This window comes from Oncorhynchus tshawytscha, linkage group LG07 (assembly GCF_018296145.1).
Source record: "Oncorhynchus tshawytscha isolate Ot180627B linkage group LG07, Otsh_v2.0, whole genome shotgun sequence".
Taxonomy (NCBI): domain Eukaryota; kingdom Metazoa; phylum Chordata; class Actinopteri; order Salmoniformes; family Salmonidae; genus Oncorhynchus; species Oncorhynchus tshawytscha.
The window spans coordinates 2,142,974-2,164,364 of NC_056435.1; the positions used below are offsets into that span (position 1 = coordinate 2,142,974).

A 21,391-nucleotide genomic window follows, 5' to 3' on the forward strand; every position below is an offset into this window, starting at 1 on the left:
GGGAAGGAGGTTGTTGGCCAAGATCTCGCGATACATGGCCCCATCCATCCTCCCCTCAATACGGTGCAGGCGTCCTGTCCCCTTTGCAGAAAAGCATCCCCAAAGAATGATGTTTCCACCTTCATGCTTCACAGTTGGGATGGTTTTCTTGGTGGTTGTACTCATCCTTCTTCTTCCTCCATACACAAAAAAAGCTCTATTTTTGTCTCCTCAGACCACATGACCATCTCCCATTCCTCCTCTGGATCATCCAGATGGTCATTGGCAAACTTCAGACGGGCCTGGACATGCGCTGGCTTGAGCAGGGGGACCTTGCGTGCGCTGCAGGATTTTAATCCACGACGGCGTAGTGTGTTACTAATGGTTTTCTTTGAGACTGTGGTCCCAGCTCTCTTCAGGTCATTGACCAGGTCCTGCCATGTAGTTCTGGGCTGATCCCTCACCATCCTCATGATCATTGATGCTCCACGAGGTGAGATCTTGCATGGAGCCCCAGACCGAAGGTGATTGACCGTCATCTTGAACTTCTTCCATTTTCTAATAATTGCGCCAACAGTTGTTGCCTTCTCACCAAGCTGCTTGCCTATTGTCCTGTAGCCCATCCCAGCCTTGTGCAGGTCTACAATTTTATCCCTGATGTCCTTACACAGCTCTCTAGTCTTGGCCATTGTGGAGAGGTTGGAGTCTGTTTGATTGAGTGTGTGGACAGGTGTCTTTTATACAGGTAACGAGTTCAAACAGGTGCAGTTAATACAGGTAATGAGTGGAGAACAGGAGGGCTTCTTAAAGAAAAACTAACAGGTCTGTGAGAGCCAGAATTCTTAATAGTTGGTAGGTGATCAAATACTATTACTTAAAAATCATACAATGTGATTTTCTGGATTTTTGTTTTAGATTCCGTCTCTCACAGTTGAAGTGTACCTATGATAAAAATTACAGACCTCTAAATGCTTTGTAAGAAGGAAAACCTGCAAAATCGGCAGTGTATCAAATACTTGTTCTCCCCACTGTACCTATCCCACGTTTTCTATTCAAGTATGTTTTACTGCCCAAAGTGAGGCAAATCTACTACTACAGTAATATTCACCATAATGGGAAAACTGTCCATTATTCCTCATGTAGTATTTACTATTTTTCTAAAGTAAGTTATTGTAGGATAATTGAATTGCCAAATATGATGATATTTCACAATCACATTTCTGCTTAAAAGATTGCTCATTGTCTTACATCAGACATAGACACACAAAAAATCCTCTTCTCTTTTCTCCATATGTATGCAGATATCACACACACACACACACACACACACACACACACACACACACACACACACACACACACACACACACACACACACACACACACACACACACACACACACACACCGAAGTATTAGTGTCTGTGAGGGAGACGTTCTGTCTGAGAGGCAGATGGGAAGAAGACAACACAGCTAGAAAACGGCCCCTGACAACACTGTGTGTGTGTGTGTGTGTGTGTGTGTGTGTGTGTGTGTGTGTGTGTGTGTGTGTGTGTGTGTGTGTGTGTGTGTGTGTGTGTGTGTACACTATACTGTGCTTGTGTTATAGCGGTCGACCGATTAATTAGGGCCGATTTCAAGTTTTCATAATAATCGGAAATCTGTATTTTTGGGCTATAATACTATAGCGCCTAAAAGAACATCCAATAGTCAAAGGTATATGAAATACAAATGGTATAGAGAGAAATAGTACTATAAATACTATATTAACTACAACCTAAAACCTCTTACCTTGGAATATTGAAGTCTCATGTTAAAAGGAACCACCAACTTTCGTATGTTTTCATGTTCTGAGCAAGGAACTTAAATGTTAGCTTTTTTACATGGCACATATTTTACATGGCACACATTTTTACATGGCACATACATGGCACATATTGCATATTGGCACATATTACCTTCTTCTCCAACACTTTGTTTTTGTATTATTTAAACCAAATTGAACATGTTTCATTATTTTTTTGAGGCTAAATTGATTTTATTGATGTATTATATTAAGTTAAAATAAGTGTTCATTCAGTATTGTTGCAATTGTCATTATTACAAATAAATAAATAAAAAATTGGCCGATTAATCGGTATCGACTTTTTTGGTCCTCCAATAATCGGTAAACACACACACACACACACACACACACACGGCATTGAAAAATCATAATCGGTCGACGTTTAATGTGTTAGCATGTGAACAAATGTGTGTGCACATCCAAACAACTGTGTTTGCAAGAGAGAGAAAACGAGAGAAAGAAAGAGATAAATATGTCTGAGATTGTTTGTGCCGTTTGGCCGCCCAGTAACTCACTGCTCCTATATCCAGAAAGAGAGGAGAGTGGGAGGAGACAGAAAGACCGAGGAAGGACAGCTGTGGTCTTTGTTGCTGGTGTGCTATCTGCAAGAAAGAATCTGAGAGGATCGGTAAGTGATAGAGGAGGGGAGAGGTAGAGCGATCGAGAGATAGAAAGGATGAGAGAACAGCTGTGGTCTTTGTTGCTGGTGTGTCATCAGTCTGTCTGTCTGATCGGACACCATCAGTGCACATCTAAAAGCTGTGTCTCTGTGTGTGTGTGTGTGTGTGTGTCTAAGTGCCAAGGCTTTTACCCATTTTACATTTCTCTGGGGCTTACTGTACAGAGATGACTGTTTACTCCGGAACTCTCCATCTGTAATCGCCCCTATCAATGGGATGATTTCTGTTGTGTGTGTGTGTGTGTGTGTGTGTGTGTGTGTGTGTGTGTGTGTGTGTGTGTGTGGGTGTGTGTGTCAGGTCTAGGCTTGTTGAGGTCAGTACAGGCTTGATGAGTACAGCAGTGTGTTTACCACAGTGGGTCCTATCAGCATTAGCCAATCACTTGTCTTATCTTCCTTCTGAATAAACCTCTGTCATGGTGTGTGTGTTTCCCAGAAGAAAAGAGGAGAAGGAGGAGTGTGTGTGTGTTTAGAATGGTTTATTTCATATTCAGAGTGTGTGTGTGTGTGTGTGTGTGTGTGTGTGTGTGTGTGTGTGTGTATGTGTATATGTGTGTGTGTGTGTGTGTGTGTGTGTGTGTGTGTGTGTGTGTGTGTGTGTGTGTGTGTGAGAAAGAGATCCCTTACATAACTCTAAACCACACCGCTGTAACCACACTAACACTGGGCCACAGCCTACTGAGCTGCAGCCAGACCAACACTCTGACCACAACCCAACCAAACACTCACCTAGTTTCATCAATGTTCACCACAAGTTCAGACAAGCTCACACATACAGTCATACTCTAATTAACCCTGAGCTGCATTCTAGGTCCTGTGGGTGTGTGTGTGTGTTTTAAGTCAGACTAGATGGCTGTTTGCCTAGCAGTACAATGGGACAATTGAGAGGCGTGTGCGTGTGCGTGCGTGTGTGTGTGTGTGTGTACAGTAACAGTAGCTTATGTACAGAGAGGCCTGTGTTTTAAATAGATAAGGCAGGACATTTGCCTGCACCTGATTTGGAGTAACTGCGGTTCACCGTCCGTTAGGGACAGAGAGAGAGAGAGTTATATCAGTGTATCTATATATGTGTGTGTGTGTGTGTGTGTGTGTGTGTGTACCTCGTCCGCTGCGGCCTACGAAGCGCAGGTCGTTGAAGCGAGCCACCTGGTTCTTGAGGGCGGCCGTGGCATTGCGGAGCTCTGCTGAGTAGTTCTCATCGTTCCCAGCCATCACCGTGACCAAGGTACCATCAGGTATATCACCAAGGGCAACCACCTACGGCAATAAGAGGAGAGAAAGAGAAGAGACAGAGACACAGTCAGATAGATGGAAACTTTATGGCTTGTCTTGCACATTACAAAAAAAGACAATACATAAACATAATTACACAGGTAATTTACATTGAACACTTTACACAAAACATCAATTATCAGGTAGATACAGGGGCGCAACCTTTACATTGGATTAAGATACAAAACGGGGCAACAGTGTGTTTTAGGACGCCTCCGAGCGGTCGGGTAGGCTGTTTTGAGAGTTTCTTCGACTGGATAATTTAAAAATAATAATAATAATAACCATTATGTCCCCCCCACTTCTAAAACCAAGTTGCGCCCCTGGGTAGATATATGTATTTGGTAAAAGAGGAGCATCTTTAGTTATATTGCAACACTCTATTGTATTCAACTATGTTTATACTTTTATAAATAATATCGAAAAATGATTAATTCTAGTACTTCATAATGAATTAATTATTCATTCTGAATCTATTTAGTCTACTAAATGGGAGGGCAGTCTGGGTGGTTTTGTGCTCCAGAAAGCCACCCAGACTACAGACTGAATAGCTCCACACCCAAAGCAAATAGACCCAGGGAGAGTCATTTTCATATTAACTGTAATCATGGCCACCAATCAGCGTGCAAATGTACAGAGGAGATACCGGGCATGGGTTCTACGGCTCTGCTCTGTTTTTCAACTGAGAAACTACATCTTTAGTCCACACACACACACACACACACACACACACACACACACACACACACACAACCCCTCTTCACACACACACACACACACAACCCCCTTCACCCACACGCGGCAGAGATGTAAAATACGGGTGTTTGGCAGTCCCAGTATAGTTTACATTCTCGAGGACTGTTGGGGAGCTACGGAAGTCAGACATGAGAGAGAGGTTTGGTGGAGCGTGAAAACGGCCCTGCAGAACAAACAATAATGAGGAAACGATTATAGAGCTCTTCAAGCAGACGGTCAACAACATCCAGACACAAACACACACTTAATGGCAACAACATCCGCCTATGACTTTGTTTATAATGTACATAATGTATACAACTCCCTCAATCTGATTTTACAGTATTTTTCTATGGCTTTTTTCACAAACGCTTTTGTCCTAAAGTGCTTAAAAGTACTTTACTTGGATGATATAATTCCCATTATGGATGCCCAGAACGACATCAGCCTAATGAAACAACTGGAAGACATTGACGTGCATCATTCCAATTCTGAGAACTGCATTACAAAGTGAAAAACTGTAAAGGAAGTAGGCTATGGCTATAATAATATTTTTCTCCAATTAAAAGTGTATTCTGTATTCCATTTGTAAATTGGAGAATTTTGCATTTTTAAAACACCTGAAAAAGATCATTACGCTTAATTCTATGTAAAAAACAAACATTTTCTGCATATGTAACCATACATCTTGAGTTGTCTGTGTCCTCCTGAAACTAAATATGCTTCACTGTGATTCTGTGCGTAAATCTGGGTAAAATATTGGAAGGAATGTGAGTCTAATTCAGTACATTTAGTAATTGCTTGCTTTTCTAAGTCTATCAACCCAAAACACACACACATGTGTATTGACGCAACCCACGCACACACACACATTCCTTCACACTCTTCACACACACACTGCTGCTACTCTGTGTTTATTATCAATTCATAGTCACTTTACCCCGTCACCTACATGTACATAATACCTGAATTACCTGGACTACCCTGTACCCCTGCACAATGACTCGGTACCGGTACCCTTTGTATATAGCCTCGTTGTTGTTATTTATTTGTGTTACTATTTTTCCATTAGTTTATTTAGCAAATTTTTCTTACTTACTTTTTTAAAACTCTGCATTGTTGGTTAGGGGCTTGTAAGTAAGCATTTCAAGGTAAGGTTGTAATACCTGTTGTATTCAGTGCATCTGACAATATCTATATATTTTTATTTGACACAAACATACATAGACATTTATGAGAAACGTTGCCATCAGACTAAATTTGGGCAGGAAAACATTCCTCTACAGCCTCCAGAAATGATTCAAAATAAAACAACAAATATAGCACTACACACACACACACTCCCTCACTCACCTTGAATGCGATGGGCAGCGTCTTGTTGCACCTCCAGTGTGTGGGTAGGACAGAACAGATGAAGTTGGGGCTGTCTGTCCTCACCAGTTCTCCAGGGTGTTCTGACAGCACCTCCACCATGCCTCGGTCTGCAATACGCAGCTTTCCCACCAGGGCGGCGCTACTGCTCTCCTGGGCACCCAGGGGCAGACCCTCACTCATCTTACCTGACAACAGGGTGGTGGAAGGGGGGGAGAAGCGCCGACCAGGTGCTGGGTCTGGAGAAAGATGGAGATGTAGATAAATAAGTGAGTGAGTACACAGACAGAATAAGGCATATAACTTTTGTAGAAAGTAATTAAAAACTCATTTAGGCTATTCACATTTTGAACTGTGCATATCATCAGTATTTTCTATTCTGTTTATCAATGTGCATGTAGTTTCAAGTTGGCCTTCAGAGCACAGAATTATACAAGTTCTCAGAATAGAGCGCAGTGAAATTACAACAGCGGAACCCAACCCTGGAGAACCGGAGACACGTGAAACCAAACCGTTAAAAACCAGCCAGCGATGCTGTGTCTGACAGGGCCCGGCGCGCGCTCTCGGTCGGTCTGTCTGTCTGCCACTCAGCCAAGCCAACCACAATCGATGCCACATGTTGGCGGTTTGGAACGACCTGGGGTTTAAAAACCGCTGCTGCCTCTCGCTCTTTCAACAGAACTTGGAGTAGTGTAACACAGAACTGGACTGAACTCCAACTCTGTGTTGCTCTCATCTAACCATCCAATACTAACAGCAAACCACGCGCTGTGGATGGAAGGATTTATTTATAAACCGTTGATGAGAGGGGAAGTAATGTGCTTTGCATGTGTTTTAATGTGTTGTCCACTAGTTACCACAGTCACAAAGTTGAAATTGTCTGTAGGCCTATCGTAAAACTTTATGAAAACTCAAATGATCTTTTTGGTCTTAATTTAGGGTTAAGAATAAGTTATCATTGTGGTTAAGTTCAGGGTTAATTTTTAGCTTAAAAATAAAAGAAGGAATAAATTATAAAAATAGGCGGGGTTTATGACTTTGTGGCTGTGGTATCTAGTGACAACTGATTAATGAAGCCTAACCTCAAGTGTGTGTATGTGTGTGTGTTGACATTTGTGCTTACATTTATACCCGCGCGCATTCACACAGCCAAGAAATACACCGAAACCAGAATTTGAAGAGGAAATAAACGTAATAATTGGCAGGACGCCAACGGGTTTTTTCTCTCACAGCGATTAGGCTACAGGCTACATTTGGAACCTAGCATGCACAAAGCACTAAACCACAGTTCAGAGGGAAGTTGAAATCTTGGTTGATAATAATACACAGGTTCTGCCACAGTATGGTGTTGATAAGTTAGACAGGACAAGATGGGATAGATACCAACACATATTCAACCGTGCGTAAAATGTGAAAATAAGTTAATGTACCGTATTTGGCGTCCCAAAGGAAGACCATTTGTACACCGCAGTAGGATCCAGTTAAACGGACTCTCTGTGGAATATATAGCTCTATGTTTCTTCTGATATTTGCCTCAAAAATTAAACCCGTTGTCGTTAGATGAACTCTCCCAAGGCACGTGGATCAACAGTGGAAATCAGACGACAGTCTGAAGGTACCTGAGCGGGCACGAATAAAACTGGGTCTATGCGTTGTAGTGGAGTCAAAGACCTTCGGTTAACAAATTACATACATCCCGCCTAAATCTCGGTGTGTGAAGTCCTCATTCCATGATCCGTGTTATGGACACATAATCTGAAGAGGCATCCACCGAACAGATACTAAATAAAACCCGACCGTCATTCAATGAGGTCTCAGGGCGCATTCAAATGAGCAGCGAGCAGCGAATAAGAAAGTCCAGTTGGGTTCTTTTTTTCTCGTTCTTTTCCTCTTCTGTTGTTCTTCAATAACTTGTGAGTTACTCGCCACAAAAGGTCAACTTTGATGGATGTTCTATGGCTCCCCAATTCGCAATAGGAATATGCTCGTCTCTATGCGTGCCAACATGGGAGACGGAAAAAACTTTAATACTTCAATTTCGCTTTTATAAATAGTGTCTGGAATGTCAACGAGGAATAGGCTAGGATGTGTCACTGCAAACAGCCTTATATTTCGACAAACCCTTGTTGAATGCTCCGGTTGTGTATAGAGTTGAGTTTCTGCGTATGAATGAACGTCCCGACAGTGGGAGGCAGGGTTTTACTGGCAGTCAGTGGGCAGTGCTGGAATGCGTGCCTCCAGGGTTGGATTTGCATAGAGACAGATCTCAGCCAATGGAATCGAGCAACTACGGAGAGTCCGGGAGGGTTTAACCAATCAGAGCTGCGTCCGTCCAGGGATAAAGAACTGTGGGTTCTTAGGAAGGCTCGGGCCAGTCAATGGAATTCCACTTTGGGGCTGCGGTGCACGATGCCGGATGAGAGACGGACACAGCGGTCGCGCTCTAGTATTGTGGTTTTAACATAACAGTCAACAGCGTGCAATTGGATGTTTGATACCAATACAAAAACAAAAAATACAATAAAATATATTGAAAGGTGGATTAAAATGATTGTTCACAAAATAACTGCCCAAATCACAATTAGGCCTATGCGTTTGGACACCAAACACACATATTTAGTTGGAAATACACTTTAGCCTACCAAATGCCTGATATTTCCCGGATGATTTCTCGTGACGGTGTCAAAACATAGTCTGCATACACCATAACAAAATAAGATGAGTAAATATCCATGCAATACGTTAGCCAATAAGACATAGCCTATGTGTCCTCAATAACAGGAAAAGTAAAGAGAGAAGCTCAAATGACTCATCTGTCGATGAGGGGGCATTTATACAAAGACAGCCATTCTGCTGAATTCCAGGGCGCGTGTACTGTTCCAGTGGACATATTGGTCATGCGCTGATTTATTCGGGGAATATGATATCAGCAATAGCCACCAGTCACCGCTCTAACCATATAACCCAGGCTGCATCACATCTGCGAATAGATTATATGGAGGCCACAGTGACGCATTTTGGGGACGATGTTCCATTTCTTATAGGCCTATTCCCCTCTATAGCACTGTGGCTAGTGTCCAACGTGATGTGGGTTTAGAGGTTGACGTTATAGTAGGTTCCACAATCCATGCACAACACAGACATACTGAATAAAAACATTGACCAGGGGATGTATTTTATGATAGTGTGACAGAGCGTAAATGCGCGTGCTTAAAATTCAGCTTTCACGGTGTCAGAATGTAGGCTCTCATCCTCAACAACAAGACTTCAAATAAACAGTTATCTACAAGTAAGCATGAAAGTTACATTTTGTTTAACACGGCTGTGAAAACAACGTTGCCACATAAAGATGGCGGCGTAAAGTAGCGTAGTTAAGTAAAAATACTTTAAAGTACTACTTATGTAGCCTAGTTTTGGGGGTATGTTTACTTTACTGTTTATATTTTTGACAACTTTTACTTTTACTCCACTACATTCCTAAAGAAAAGAGGTACATTTTTACTCCCATATGTATTCTCTGACCCCCAAAAGTACAGCATTGGTCAAATCCACGCATCTATCAATATAACTCATTGTCATCCCTACTGCCTCTGATCTGGCTGACTCACTAAACACATACTACGTGTGTACGTACCCTGTTTGTCCGTAAATATAAAAACAAGAACGTTGTGCCATCTGATTTGCTTATTATAAGGAATTTGACGTGTAGCTTTTACTTTTACTCAAATAGACCTATGACAATTGAGTACTTATGTACATTTAAAACCAAATACTTTTAGACTTTTACTGGGTGACGTTCACTTTTACTTGAGTCATTTTCTTTAAGGTATCTTGACTTTTACTGAAGTATGACATTGAACACTTTTTCCACGACCGCATAAAGCACCTCCCAGGCCTTGTGTTGTCAGTGCGCAGTTTGGGCGTCGTGTCTGCACCAAATATCAACAATAGGTGGCGGCATACGATCTAAATCACCTCTGGCAAATGGAGAGCTGTAACATACACGCAGTCCTCACTGTAGAGAATTATTTTATATTGCGTGACGATGTAAATAAAAACAGACGATCTTATATATGTGAATATTTTTAATGGTGTAAATATGTTCTATTCTGGAAATGATTTAACCCCACATTGTAGGATACTTTCAAATTCAGATCAAAGCAGAAACAAAATGATTCTGAAATCCAAAATTATGATTTTGTTCTCTCATTATCTCCTATGTTTAGCTCATTTCGATTGACCAGTTCAATATTCATCGCCACAGACTATGTGTCTTTGCCATGATGACTATGAAGAGTCTAGTCCACCTGTACACGCAGAGCTCAGCAGAAAGTATTCGTCTGATGAGTTTTTCAGTTTGATTTGACAAAGAGAGGTCAGTCTGACAGCCTTGTCGGGGAGTTTTAGAGAACTGTCAGTTTCTCTCCTCTCTCCCCATGTTTTAAGAACGTATAGCCACAGGGGTGATGATAAAAAATGTAACGGCCTACGCATCCGCCTGGCCGGACCGACTACAGTGTCCGTGATAGAAAGTGACTGGCCTTTTTGCTCTATATACAGGAAACACGGTGCAAAGAATCCGAACTTGATTGTTCCTGTCCTAACATCTTTTTGATGTTGGATTGATTAATTTAGGCCGTAACGAAATAATGCATAATGGTGCGTATTTTTTGCAATGGACACATTCTCAAGGCAAAACAAAGTTTTTTTTTATTAGAATAACGGATAAAAAATATTTATGTGGATTCCCTCTGATTAATCAAGGTTCCAATACTTAGGAAGTGTTGACATGGGCCTACAGAAGAACATTAATCTCTTGTGCGCATGGGGCTGCGAGCAGAATGTTGAGTGATTATTCATGTTTAAAAGTATAATTGGTCATCAACTTCACTAAAACATCCAAACAGCTTACTGGAAATGTGATTCAATGGTGCCGGATAAAAGAAGCAGAAGCTAAATCGCCTAAAAAAGGCCAGCCACTTGTGCCATGGCTGAATAATCATAATAATATATGTATATATATATATTACAATAAAACCACAATGCTCTAAAGTCAATCATGTCCCCTTGAATAAAACATTATAATTCAGTCAATCAAATAAGTCCGTTATAACCACATCCAATGACTCACGTTAGTTTAGTTATATCTCTGTGCAGGTGTGTGTCGTGACGGCAAGGCCCGGGCCAGCCGCTGTTTGAGCATTTGACTGGAAACGCATTTTGTCGCAATTGTTTGTGTTGAAATATATCCATGCTGAGAGATGGACACAACTCATCTTTACATTTAAAAAAACATTTAACTAGGCAAGTCAGTTAAGAACAAATTATTGTTTACAATTCTTATTTACTGCTTTGTTCAGGGGCAGAAGGACAGATTTTTACTTGTCAGCTCGGGGATTCAATCCGGCAACCCTTCGGTTACTGACCTAACGCTCTAACCACTAGGTTACCTGCCGCCACCGATAATGTCATCTTTTACAATGCAGCACACCACAGCACTTCACGCAGAACCGACCAGCACATGCCAGATGGTCCCTTAACTTTAAACAACAACCAAACAATAGGGCACAAATTAGGACTACATTTATGTTTGAAATTTAGGACACAAAATATATTCAAACTGATGAAGTGGTTCTCAACACATCAGTTTAACAGAGTATAAGAGATACATTTGATTGCAAACGGATCCTACTAAATCTATAATTGAAGATTTAATTTATTATAGCCTATTCTAATATCGTCGTATATACATTTAGGATTTCATTAATAAAACACAAAGCTCAGTTAAAATGCCCCCCTGGAGATGTGCTAATAATTAGATCATTGTTAAAAACAATAAAACAAAGCATATAGCCTATTTACTCCTATATGACACATCAAATTAAATAGATTCGATTCTAATTAAAACAAATACAATTTTGTTTTTTCACATGCTAAAGAAATGTGATGCAGTCTGATTTTTGAAAGCCGTAGCCGTAAAAATGTTGGTTGCCTATAAAATTGAAATAAAAAAAACCTATGGCCTACAATCACGGCCTAAAATATTCAATCATTAAAAAAATCGAGATTTCAATATAATGTAAGGAAACATTTCCTCACAAATGAACCGACTTTACTGTTGCCTAAAGGAAGAACTGCTACTTTGAGGGGACAGGCAGGGAGAGTTCAACAAGAGAGAGAGCGAGAGGCTTGGATTTCCTCTCGTCCCGTTCACCTCTGAGCAGCGGTAATCGGATAGGCGCAAACTGCTTGATCAATAATGTATGTAGTCGGCTATCAAATCTATCGATATGCGTCGCGAGGCTACACGCTGCAGCATGTTTGCGCGATTAACTGGAGGCCGCTTCCATTGCATTGGGAAAGAATCAATTCTGGAGAGATGATTGGTTTAAATGACAAGTCATCAGCATAAAACAACGGATCTAGCCTACCCATGAACCTATAGGCCTACAGATTAATATAGCCTAAACATTTTTTCGATGTAAAATAAGACATTCATTCATTCAGTCTTTTGTTTTTTGAGCATCAGTTAACATCAAGTAAGGTGAACCACCCAAACCAAAATACAGCCACAGCACACAGAAATAAAAACTGTTGTATGTTGTATCAATCAAATGTTTCACTCTTGGTTTCTTAACCCCATTCAGGACAACATTGGAAAACAGACTGGAGAAAGAATGAGAGGTGAGAGAAAAGTAAACAAAAGAAGATTTAAAAGGCTGAGAGGAAGCGGGTGATGATGATGATGGTGGTGGGGATGATGATGAAGATCATGAAGAAATTGCAGCAGGTAAAGATGAGTTATGAGGAAGATTCATTGCAAATGTCTTTCAATCTGACAAACAAAGACAAAGACGACAGTGGTTGAGAGGCAGACAGTGATGATGTTGATGATAACGATGAAGAGGAAGGGGTAGACGAAACGACAGTTGTTGAGAGGCCGACAGTGATGATGTTGATGATAACGATGAAGAGGAAGGGGTAGACGAAGACGACAGTGGTTGAGAGGCAGACAGTGATGATGTTGATGATAACGATGAAGAGGAAGGGGTAGACAAAGATGCAGATGTAGTAATAAAAGCAGGATAGATTACCAAAGAGCCCATTGCCAGTTCGGCCTTTCCTCATCAGGTACATGGCCCAGGACAGGGGACCGGAGTTGGAGAAGGGCCCAGGATTCATGCTTCGTCTCTGGGTACTTGCGGAGCGAACGGTGGGGTGGGTTTTTAAGACCCAGCACAGGAATATGGAAAGCTAGATCCCCCTCCCTCTCACCCTCATCCTTTTATACCCACCCACCCGCCACCCTACCCACCTCCCCCTCGCCCAAGATATTAGTGAAAAACTGAAAACGAGAGAAAGAAGGAGAGAAAGGAGGGGAAAACGGATGGCATCCACTCATGCTTAATATATTCCCTCACTAAGCGTAGCCCCGGGGGACTCGGCATCACTCTGCCCTCAGGCAACTCAGACCTGCTAATTTCATTTAGTGACTCAAATGATTTTTCTCTCTCTCCTTTCCTCTCTCCATCGCTCCCCCCTCCATGTCTTTCTCTCACCTCTCCCCCTCGCTTCTTTTCTAAAGTTCTGACAAACGGTGAAAATAAAGGCAAAGAGCAGGGTATTGAGTTGGTCTTAGCCATAAAGACTGGTTTGTGTTTTAAGTAATTGTCATCGAGTTTGTGGATCACATGAAGAAGGACCATTGTCTCAGTGGTTCACGCCAGAGTTTGGGAACCACACGGTCCTTACACTGGAAGATCTGTAAACCAGATTCGAACGACGGAGACAGTTTGATTTGCCTGTGATAGCTCCTGAGGTGACATGACCACTATGGCTGGTCTCTGGCTTCCTGGAAACCACCTAGCATGACACGGATCAGTCCTCTGGTCTGGCTGAGGTTGGTGCATGGCCACTGAGGTTTCTGGGTCGTCCTCCACACACACCCCGAATCCACCACTCATAGTCACTATCCCACAGACCTGGGCCCAATGGAACTCTGGGTACACCAGTGGCAGTACCACAGGACACCGAATGTGTGTGTGTTGCAGGGATCTGGTACGCCACAGCAGGTCATGATGGTCTAGTGAAGGCACTACTAGGGACAAGCTTGACAGGATGCATCGCCTCTGTCACCACACTGTATTAGTTGGTTGGAACCTCCTCTTCCACTCTGCCAATCTCTGCAGGTCAGAGTTTCTCTTTGGGGACGTGGATTGAACTGTCCCTCTAATCGTCTTTTTCTTTATATTTGTTTATCTCTCTCTCTTAGGAGACTGCTGTGTTCATGTCCTCTCAGTCCCTCGCTCTTACTCAGCCTCTCTCTCTCTCCCTCTCTTAGGAGACTGCTGTGTTCATGTCCTCTCAGTCCCTTAGGGGACGCTCTTTCAGTGTCCTTTCTCTCTCTCTCTCTCTTAGGAGACTGCTGTGTTCATGTCCTCTCAGTCCCTCGCTCTTACTCAGCCTCTCTCTCTCTCTCTCTCTCTCTCTCTCTTAGGAGACTGCTGTGTTCATGTCCTCTCAGTCCCTCTCTTACTCAGTGTTCTCTCTTTCTCTCTCTCTCTCTCTTAGGAGACTGCTGTGTTCATGTCCTCTCAGTCCCTCGCTCTTACTCAGCCTCTCTCTCTCTCTCTCTCTCTTAGGAGACTGCTGTGTTCATGTCCTCTCAGTCCCTCGCTCTTACTCAGCCTGCTGTGTTCTCTCTCTCTCTCTCTCTCTCTTAGGAGACTGCTGTGTTCATGTCCTCTCAGTCCCTCGCTCTTACTCAGCCCTCTCTCTCTCTCTCTCTTAGGAGACTGCTGTGTTCATGTCCTCTCAGTCCCTCGCTCTTACTGCAGTTCGTGTCCTCTCTCTCTCTCTCTCTTAGGAGACTGCTGTGTTCATGTCCTCTCAGTCCCTCGCTCTTACTCAGCTCTCTCTCTCTCTCTCTCTTAGGAGACTGCTGTGTTCATGTCCTCTCAGTCCTCGCTCTTACTCAGGACTCTGTCTCTCTCTCTCTCTCTCTCTCTCTCTTAGGAGACTGCTGTGTTCATGTCCTCTCAGTCCCTCGCTCTTACTCAGCTCTCTCTCTCTCTCTCTCTTAGGAGACTGCTGTGTTCATGTCCTCTCAGTCCTCGCTCTTACTCAGTCTCTCTTTCTCTCTCTCTCTCTCTCTTAGGAGACTGCTGTGTTCATGTCCTCTCAGTCCTCGCTCTTACTCAGCCTCTCTCTCTCTCTCTCTTAGGAGACTGCTGTGTTCATGTCCTCTCAGTCCCTCTCAGGGGACTCTTACTCAGTCCTCTCTCTCTCTCTCTCTCTTAGGAGACTGCTGTGTTCATGTCCTCTCAGTCCCTCGCTCTTACTCAGCCTCTCTCTCTCTCTCTCTTAGGAGACTGCTGTGTTCATGTCCTCTCAGTCCCTCGCTCTTAGGGGACTGCAGTGTTCGTGTCTCTCTCTCTCTCTCTCTCTCTCTTAGGGAGACTGCTGTGTTCATGTCCTTCAGTCCCTCGCTCTTACTCAGCTCTCTCTCTCTCTCTCTCTTAGGAGACTGCTGTGTTCATGTCCTCTCAGTCCCTCGCTCTTACTCAGCCTCTCTCTCTCTCTCTCTTAGGAGACTGCTGTGTTCATGTCCTCTCAGTCCCTCGCTCTTACTCAGCCTCTCTCTCTCTCTCTCTCTCTCTTAGGGGACTGCTGTGTTCATGTCCTCTCAGTCCCTCGCTCTTACTCAGCCTCTCTCTCTCTCTCTCTCTTAGGAGACTGCTGTGTTCATGTCCTCTCAGTCCCTCGCTCTTACTCAGTTCGTGTCCTTTCTGTCTCTCTCTCTCTCTCTCTTAGGGGACTGCTGTGTTCATGTCCTCTCAGTCCCTCGCTCTTACTCAGCCTCTCTCCTCTCTCTCTCTCTCTCTCTCTTAGGGGACTGCTGTGTTCATGTCCTCTCAGTCCCTCGCTCTTACTCAGCCTCTCTCTCTCTTCTCTCTCTCTCTCTCTTAGGAGACTGCTGTGTTCATGTCCTCTCAGTCCCTCGCTCTTACTCAGCCTCTCTCTCTCTCTCTCTCTTAGGGGACTGCTGTGTTCATGTCCTCTCAGTCCCTCTCTCTTAGGGGACTCAGCCTCTCTCTCTCTCTCTCTCTTAGGGGACTGCTGTGTTCATGTCCTCTCAGTCCCTCGCTCTTACTCAGCCTCTCTCTCTCTCCCTCTCTTAGGGGACTGCTGTGTTCATGTCCTCTCAGTCCCTCGCTCTTACTCAGCCTCTCTCTCTCCCTCTCTTAGGAGACTGCTGTGTTCATGTCCTCTCAGTCCCTCGCTCTTACTCAGCCTCTCTCTCTCTCTCTCTCTCTCTCTGTCTTTGTCTCTGTCTCTGTCTCTCTGTGCCAGGGGCAGTCTTTCCCCTGATGTCTCTAGAGTTGGGGCCACCCTGAGGCCAGCACCAGAGCCACACTGAGGATCAATACCCACACACTCGCCCCTCCTCACCACCACCTCCACCACCTCCCTGAACAAGGGATCGATGGCGAGATACAGCCTGGGGAGGAGTCTCATAGAGCTTCAAAGAGCTTCCCATCAGTCACTCATCACTCAGTCACTCAGTCACTCATCACTCAGTCACTCATCACTCACCTGCTGAAAGTGTTAGCAGATTGTTGTAAGTTTATTGTAGAAGATTTACAGAAGTTGGAATTGAATGTTTCTGTAATCAAACATTGTGAAAGCAGTGATAGTGACTCTCAAGTTAAAATAGAGGGGGAAAAATTGAGGCTTGCACGTACGCACGTACGCACTCTCACACCTCCTCTATAATTCATGGGGCGGTATTGTTTGGATGCAGTTAACTGCTACTTAAAAGTAATTAATTGATTTTCTGACATATCAGTTAGCAGCACTGCCAAGTGACAGAACAGAGTGGTCCAGCACCTGGTTAACAGACACACACCTTCACATAGCCGCATGCACGCACGCGCACACACACACACGCACACACACACACACACACACACTCACACTCCAGGAATGGGACAAACAGCCCACACACACTCAGTCCAGCTGTATTTACATTGCAACTAAGGAGAAACTCTTAACCAGTGACACACGCACATGCAACACAAACACACAGCATTTCAAAGGAGCAGTTTTTCCCATGGTCCCTTTCCTGTACTCCCCTGCCCCATCGCTGAATCCCCCAGGGCCCAATAGACACAGTAATGCTAACATGGCGAACACCAGAACTAGTATCATGACAAGATAATCAGGCTAATCTGTCAATCACAACTAAATCAGAATACTACAATGAATTCATCCCTCAATCCAAGTGCTGTTTGATTTGGTCATTTCTGACTGAAGATATGACTCAGTGCATTGAGTTTGTCTGTGTCTGAAACCTGCCAGTCTTCAGAAGGGAAGGTGTGTGTGTGTGTGTGTTGAATAATTCAGCGTGCTCTCAGATGAGAGAAAACTAGCAGCTCTATGAGGCACTCCTCCTGTGGAACTACTGATTGATTTTCTGACACAAGTTATGAGAAGAGAATATGAGAGAGAGAGGGAGAGAGAGAGGAGAGGAGAGGAGAGAGGGTCACATAGCGCTCAACGGTTTGAAGTGATGCATCTGTCTAAACGTTACTGTGACACCCGTTTGTAACCTTGTAATGTTGACACCTATATTCCAGTCATAGTATACATCCTATGCACAGTTCAGCTGTCCACACTTCACTTTTCACCTACAGCTTATATCTCAGCACCTCTGTCCTTGCTGTATAGAGCACTGAGCAGGGAGAGAAGGATGGAAGGAGGGAGGGATGGAGGGAGGGATGGAAGGAGAGAGGGAGTGGGACGGGAGAGGGGAGAGGAGAGAGCTATGGGGATCTGCCTCAGGCAGCGTTTAGTGCAGTTTGAATGGATGAGCAGGTGCAGTGATGCAGGAAAAACACACACACACACACACACACACACACACACACACACACACACACACACACACACACACACACACACACACACACACACACACATAGACAGACACAATCACATGACACACAACAGGACACACACACACACACACACACACACACACACACACTTACTAGTTTAATCACCTGTGATAAAGGACACTATTCCATGTGATCAACAGAAGAGACTGGGACTATGTGTGGTGTGTTTGCTTCCTCGTTTGTGATTTCGGCCCGGGTTACTGTTATTTTTTTTAAAGTGCTTCCTGAATAAAATGTGATATATTGATCTGTAAACTATGGAAGGTTTTCATCTACCATCCAATGGTATGGACGCATAGAAGGATCAATAGAAAGAGGAGAGGATGGATGGATGGATAAAAGGATGGATGGAAGGATAAAAGGATGGATGGGCAGTAAAGGTGCATGGTGTCCTGATGGAGGGATGAGCCTTGGCCTCGGGGCAGGAAGAGAGGGATGAGAGAGGGATTGGAGGAGGAGATCCCAGAGGAAACGAGAACCAGGAGCACGAGTCCAGAAGTGAGGAGAAGCAGCCACTGTACAGTCCTGGAAGTGATTTACATTAGGTTGCCCCTCTGACTCAACAGAAAAACTCAAACTGAGTCAAACAACATGTCCATCATTAGCCAACTGACAGTTGGTCAGTGATCAGTGTGAGTGTTTGAGGTAAGCCTGCAGCCTAATCTGGGTCCTGATGGTTGGGACGGGGTCTGCTGGAGTTGGGACTGGGTCCTGGTGGTTTGGACTGGGTCTGCTGTGGTTGGGACTGTGTCCTGGTGGTTGGGACTGCGTCTGCTGTGGTTGTGACTGGGTCCTGGTGGTTGGGACTGGGACTGCTGTGGGTGGGACTGTGTCCTGGTGGTTGGGACTGGGACTGCTGTGGTTGGGACTGGGTCCTGGTGGTTGGGACTGGGACTGCTGTGGTTGGGACTGTGTCCTGGTGGTTGGGACTGCTGTGGTTGGGACTGGGTCCTGGTGGTTGGGACTGGGACTGCTGTGGTTGGGACTATGTCCTGGTGGTTGGGACTGGGTCCTAGTGATTGGAACTGGGACTGCTGTGGTTGGGACTGGGTCCTGGTGGTTGGGACTGGGTACTGCTGTGGTTGGGACTGGGACTGCTGTGGTTGGGACTGGGTCCTGGTGGTTGGAACTAACAGATGGTCTCTTTAGAAATGAGTCACAAGCTTGTCGACAGACAGAGACAGAGAGATTGGGACAGATGGCTGTACCTTGATAGTCCAAAATGGACTCTCATCCTTAATCTGCACTAATCTGAAAACATTGGCAATGTGAAAGCAACACGTTAACCCTTGTACAGGTATTTAAGGTGGAGCAGACAAAGGGAAAGGAGACAAAGAGAAGAAGCCACTTTAAACTATTAAGATGGATGCAGAGTCAGAGGGACTCATATCTATACTATTGAGATGGATCCAGAGTCAGAGGGACTCATATCTATACTATTGAGATGGATCCAGAGTCAGAGGGACTCATATCTATACTATTGAGATGGATCCAGAGTCAGAGGGACTCATATCTATACTATTGAGACTCATATCTATACTATTGAGATGGATCCAGAGTCAGAGGGACTCATATCTATATTATTGAGATGGATCCAGAGTCAGAGGGACTCATATCTATACTATTGAGATGGATCCAGAGTCAGAGGGACTCATATCTATACTATTGAGATGGATCCAGAGTCAGAGGGACTCATATCTATGGCAGCATGGCAGGCCCATTCTCACAACCCTCACTGGTGGGGTTGCCAAGTGGTAGGGTTGCAAGTGGTAGTGTTGCCAAGTGGTAGGGTTGCCCCTAATCTCTCGTGGACAGACCAATGTAAATAGAACTGGTACCGTAGAATCTGTCAGCAGTAGCTCCGGTGTTTGGGTTTTTTCGTCACTGTTTATTTGGACAAATCACGATTTCACAGGTGTTAGCATCTTTCGAATTTCGGAAGGGGAGGAGACATTCAGCCCAGTAACTTGCAAAGAGAGATGGTGGAGCTCCTCGTTGTAACATCTCTTCATCGCTTCTCTTAACAAGTATGGACCTAGAACTTAATCGAGCAGCTGACCAATTACGCAATACTTTAGTTCTGGGTTAAACGTGATTAGGTTGCCCCACGTAGGCAGGTAGCCTAGTTGTTAGAGCGTTGGGTCAGTAACCAAAAGGTTGCTGGATCTAATCCCCGAGTTGACATGGTAAAAATCTGTCATTCTGCCCCTGAACAAGGCAGTTAACCCACTGTTCCACGGTAGGCTGTCATTGTAAATAAGAATTTGTTCTTAACGGACTTTCCTAGTTAAATAAAGGTAGCTGGACATTTTAATGGTGGTCAGGCTGGCCTTTCCCCCCCCCAGCAAGAGACAGAGGAGAGAGAGGACACTGGTCAATACATCAGTCATCAGTCAGCCACAAAATCAAAATCAATTAATGACTCACACGGCCAAAATCCCTTATGACAGAGACAGTGATGGAGGAAGGCAGATCAGCTGAAAGATCCACCCTCACCTCCCACCCCTCCGGTCCTAACAGTACCCCAGGAGGATGAAGGCCCATTGCTAAATGATGAAGATGAGCTGGTTCAGTAAATGGAACCAAGGCCTCTCTTTCTCGCCACACCACGACACACTCGGAGAGAAGCGTCAACGAACTGTTAAATAAATGACCAGTCGAGTCACTGGATGGATAGAACAAATGGATGAGTGCAGGAGCGAAGGATGGGAGGGATGGGAGGGGTTCTCTCACACACACTTTGCATGGTTCCTTCGTTAACCACACTGGGAAGGGGACTCGGTGGAGTGTGTGTGAGTGCGTGTATGTCCTTACTTTGTTAACCACAGTGTTTTGGGGACTGGGGTGGCAGGCACGGTGGACTGGTCCCATTGGGCCGTGGTGGTTCTCGGTCGGTCCATTACCGAGGAACACGGGAGGTACTCTGTGGGACTCTGTGGTCGGGCCAATGGACTCAACCCCATGGCACCCCGGCATTCTATCGACAGCTAAATGGGCATTTCCTGTCGCGGTTTCTCGCATGGAAGGTGGCGATGTCGCCCGAGAAGCAAAGCATCACGGGAAAGTCGTGGCGTTTTTTCGCATGCTAGGATGCACCAACACGTCCCCGACCATCACCATCAGAGAGGAGGTGTACCGAAAAGAAGGGAGCGTGAAAGAGGAGGGGAATAAATGAATAGTTAAATAGATAGAAGGAATGGAGACACAATTAGAGATGATTCTCATTCCTTCTGGCTGTACTTCAGAGGCTAACTTTGGCATGAGCGTTCAGGAAGGTGCATTCAGTCCCTAGTATCCTGTTGTAGCCACTAGCCCCAGTAAAAAGCTGTTTCTCATGGATGAAGCTCACTTTGATGGGAGGCAAGATCTCTTTACCTCTGCCTATATGTACATATCTACCTCAATTACATCGTACCCCTGCCTATATGTACATATCTACCTCAATTACATCGTACCCCTGCCTATATGTACATATCTACCTCAATTACATCGTACCCCTGCCTATATGTACATATCTACCTCAATTACATATGTACCCCTGCCTATATGTA

At 44.3% G+C, this 21,391-nt stretch overlaps 1 protein-coding gene across 5 annotated transcripts in view; it reads right to left on the reverse strand.

Annotated features, from left to right (window-relative positions):
* Positions 1-21,391, reverse strand: part of runx1 (RUNX family transcription factor 1) — a 64,667-nt gene that overhangs the window by 9,928 nt on the left and 33,348 nt on the right. The window contains exons 1-3 of one of the 5 annotated variants that reach the window (XM_042323819.1): positions 6,393-6,745; positions 5,863-6,119; positions 3,603-3,759 (exon numbers count right to left, since the gene is read on the reverse strand). In XM_042323819.1, the coding sequence (XP_042179753.1) occupies positions 3,603-3,759; positions 5,863-6,119; positions 6,393-6,498 (520 nt within the window). In that variant the 5' untranslated portion in view covers positions 6,499-6,745. Of the gene's footprint in view, positions 1-3,602; positions 3,760-5,862; positions 6,120-6,392; positions 6,746-7,310; positions 8,334-21,391 lie in introns of those variants that run through there. The other 4 variants (XM_042323820.1, XM_042323816.1, XM_042323818.1 and 1 more) reach the window with 4 other exon arrangements.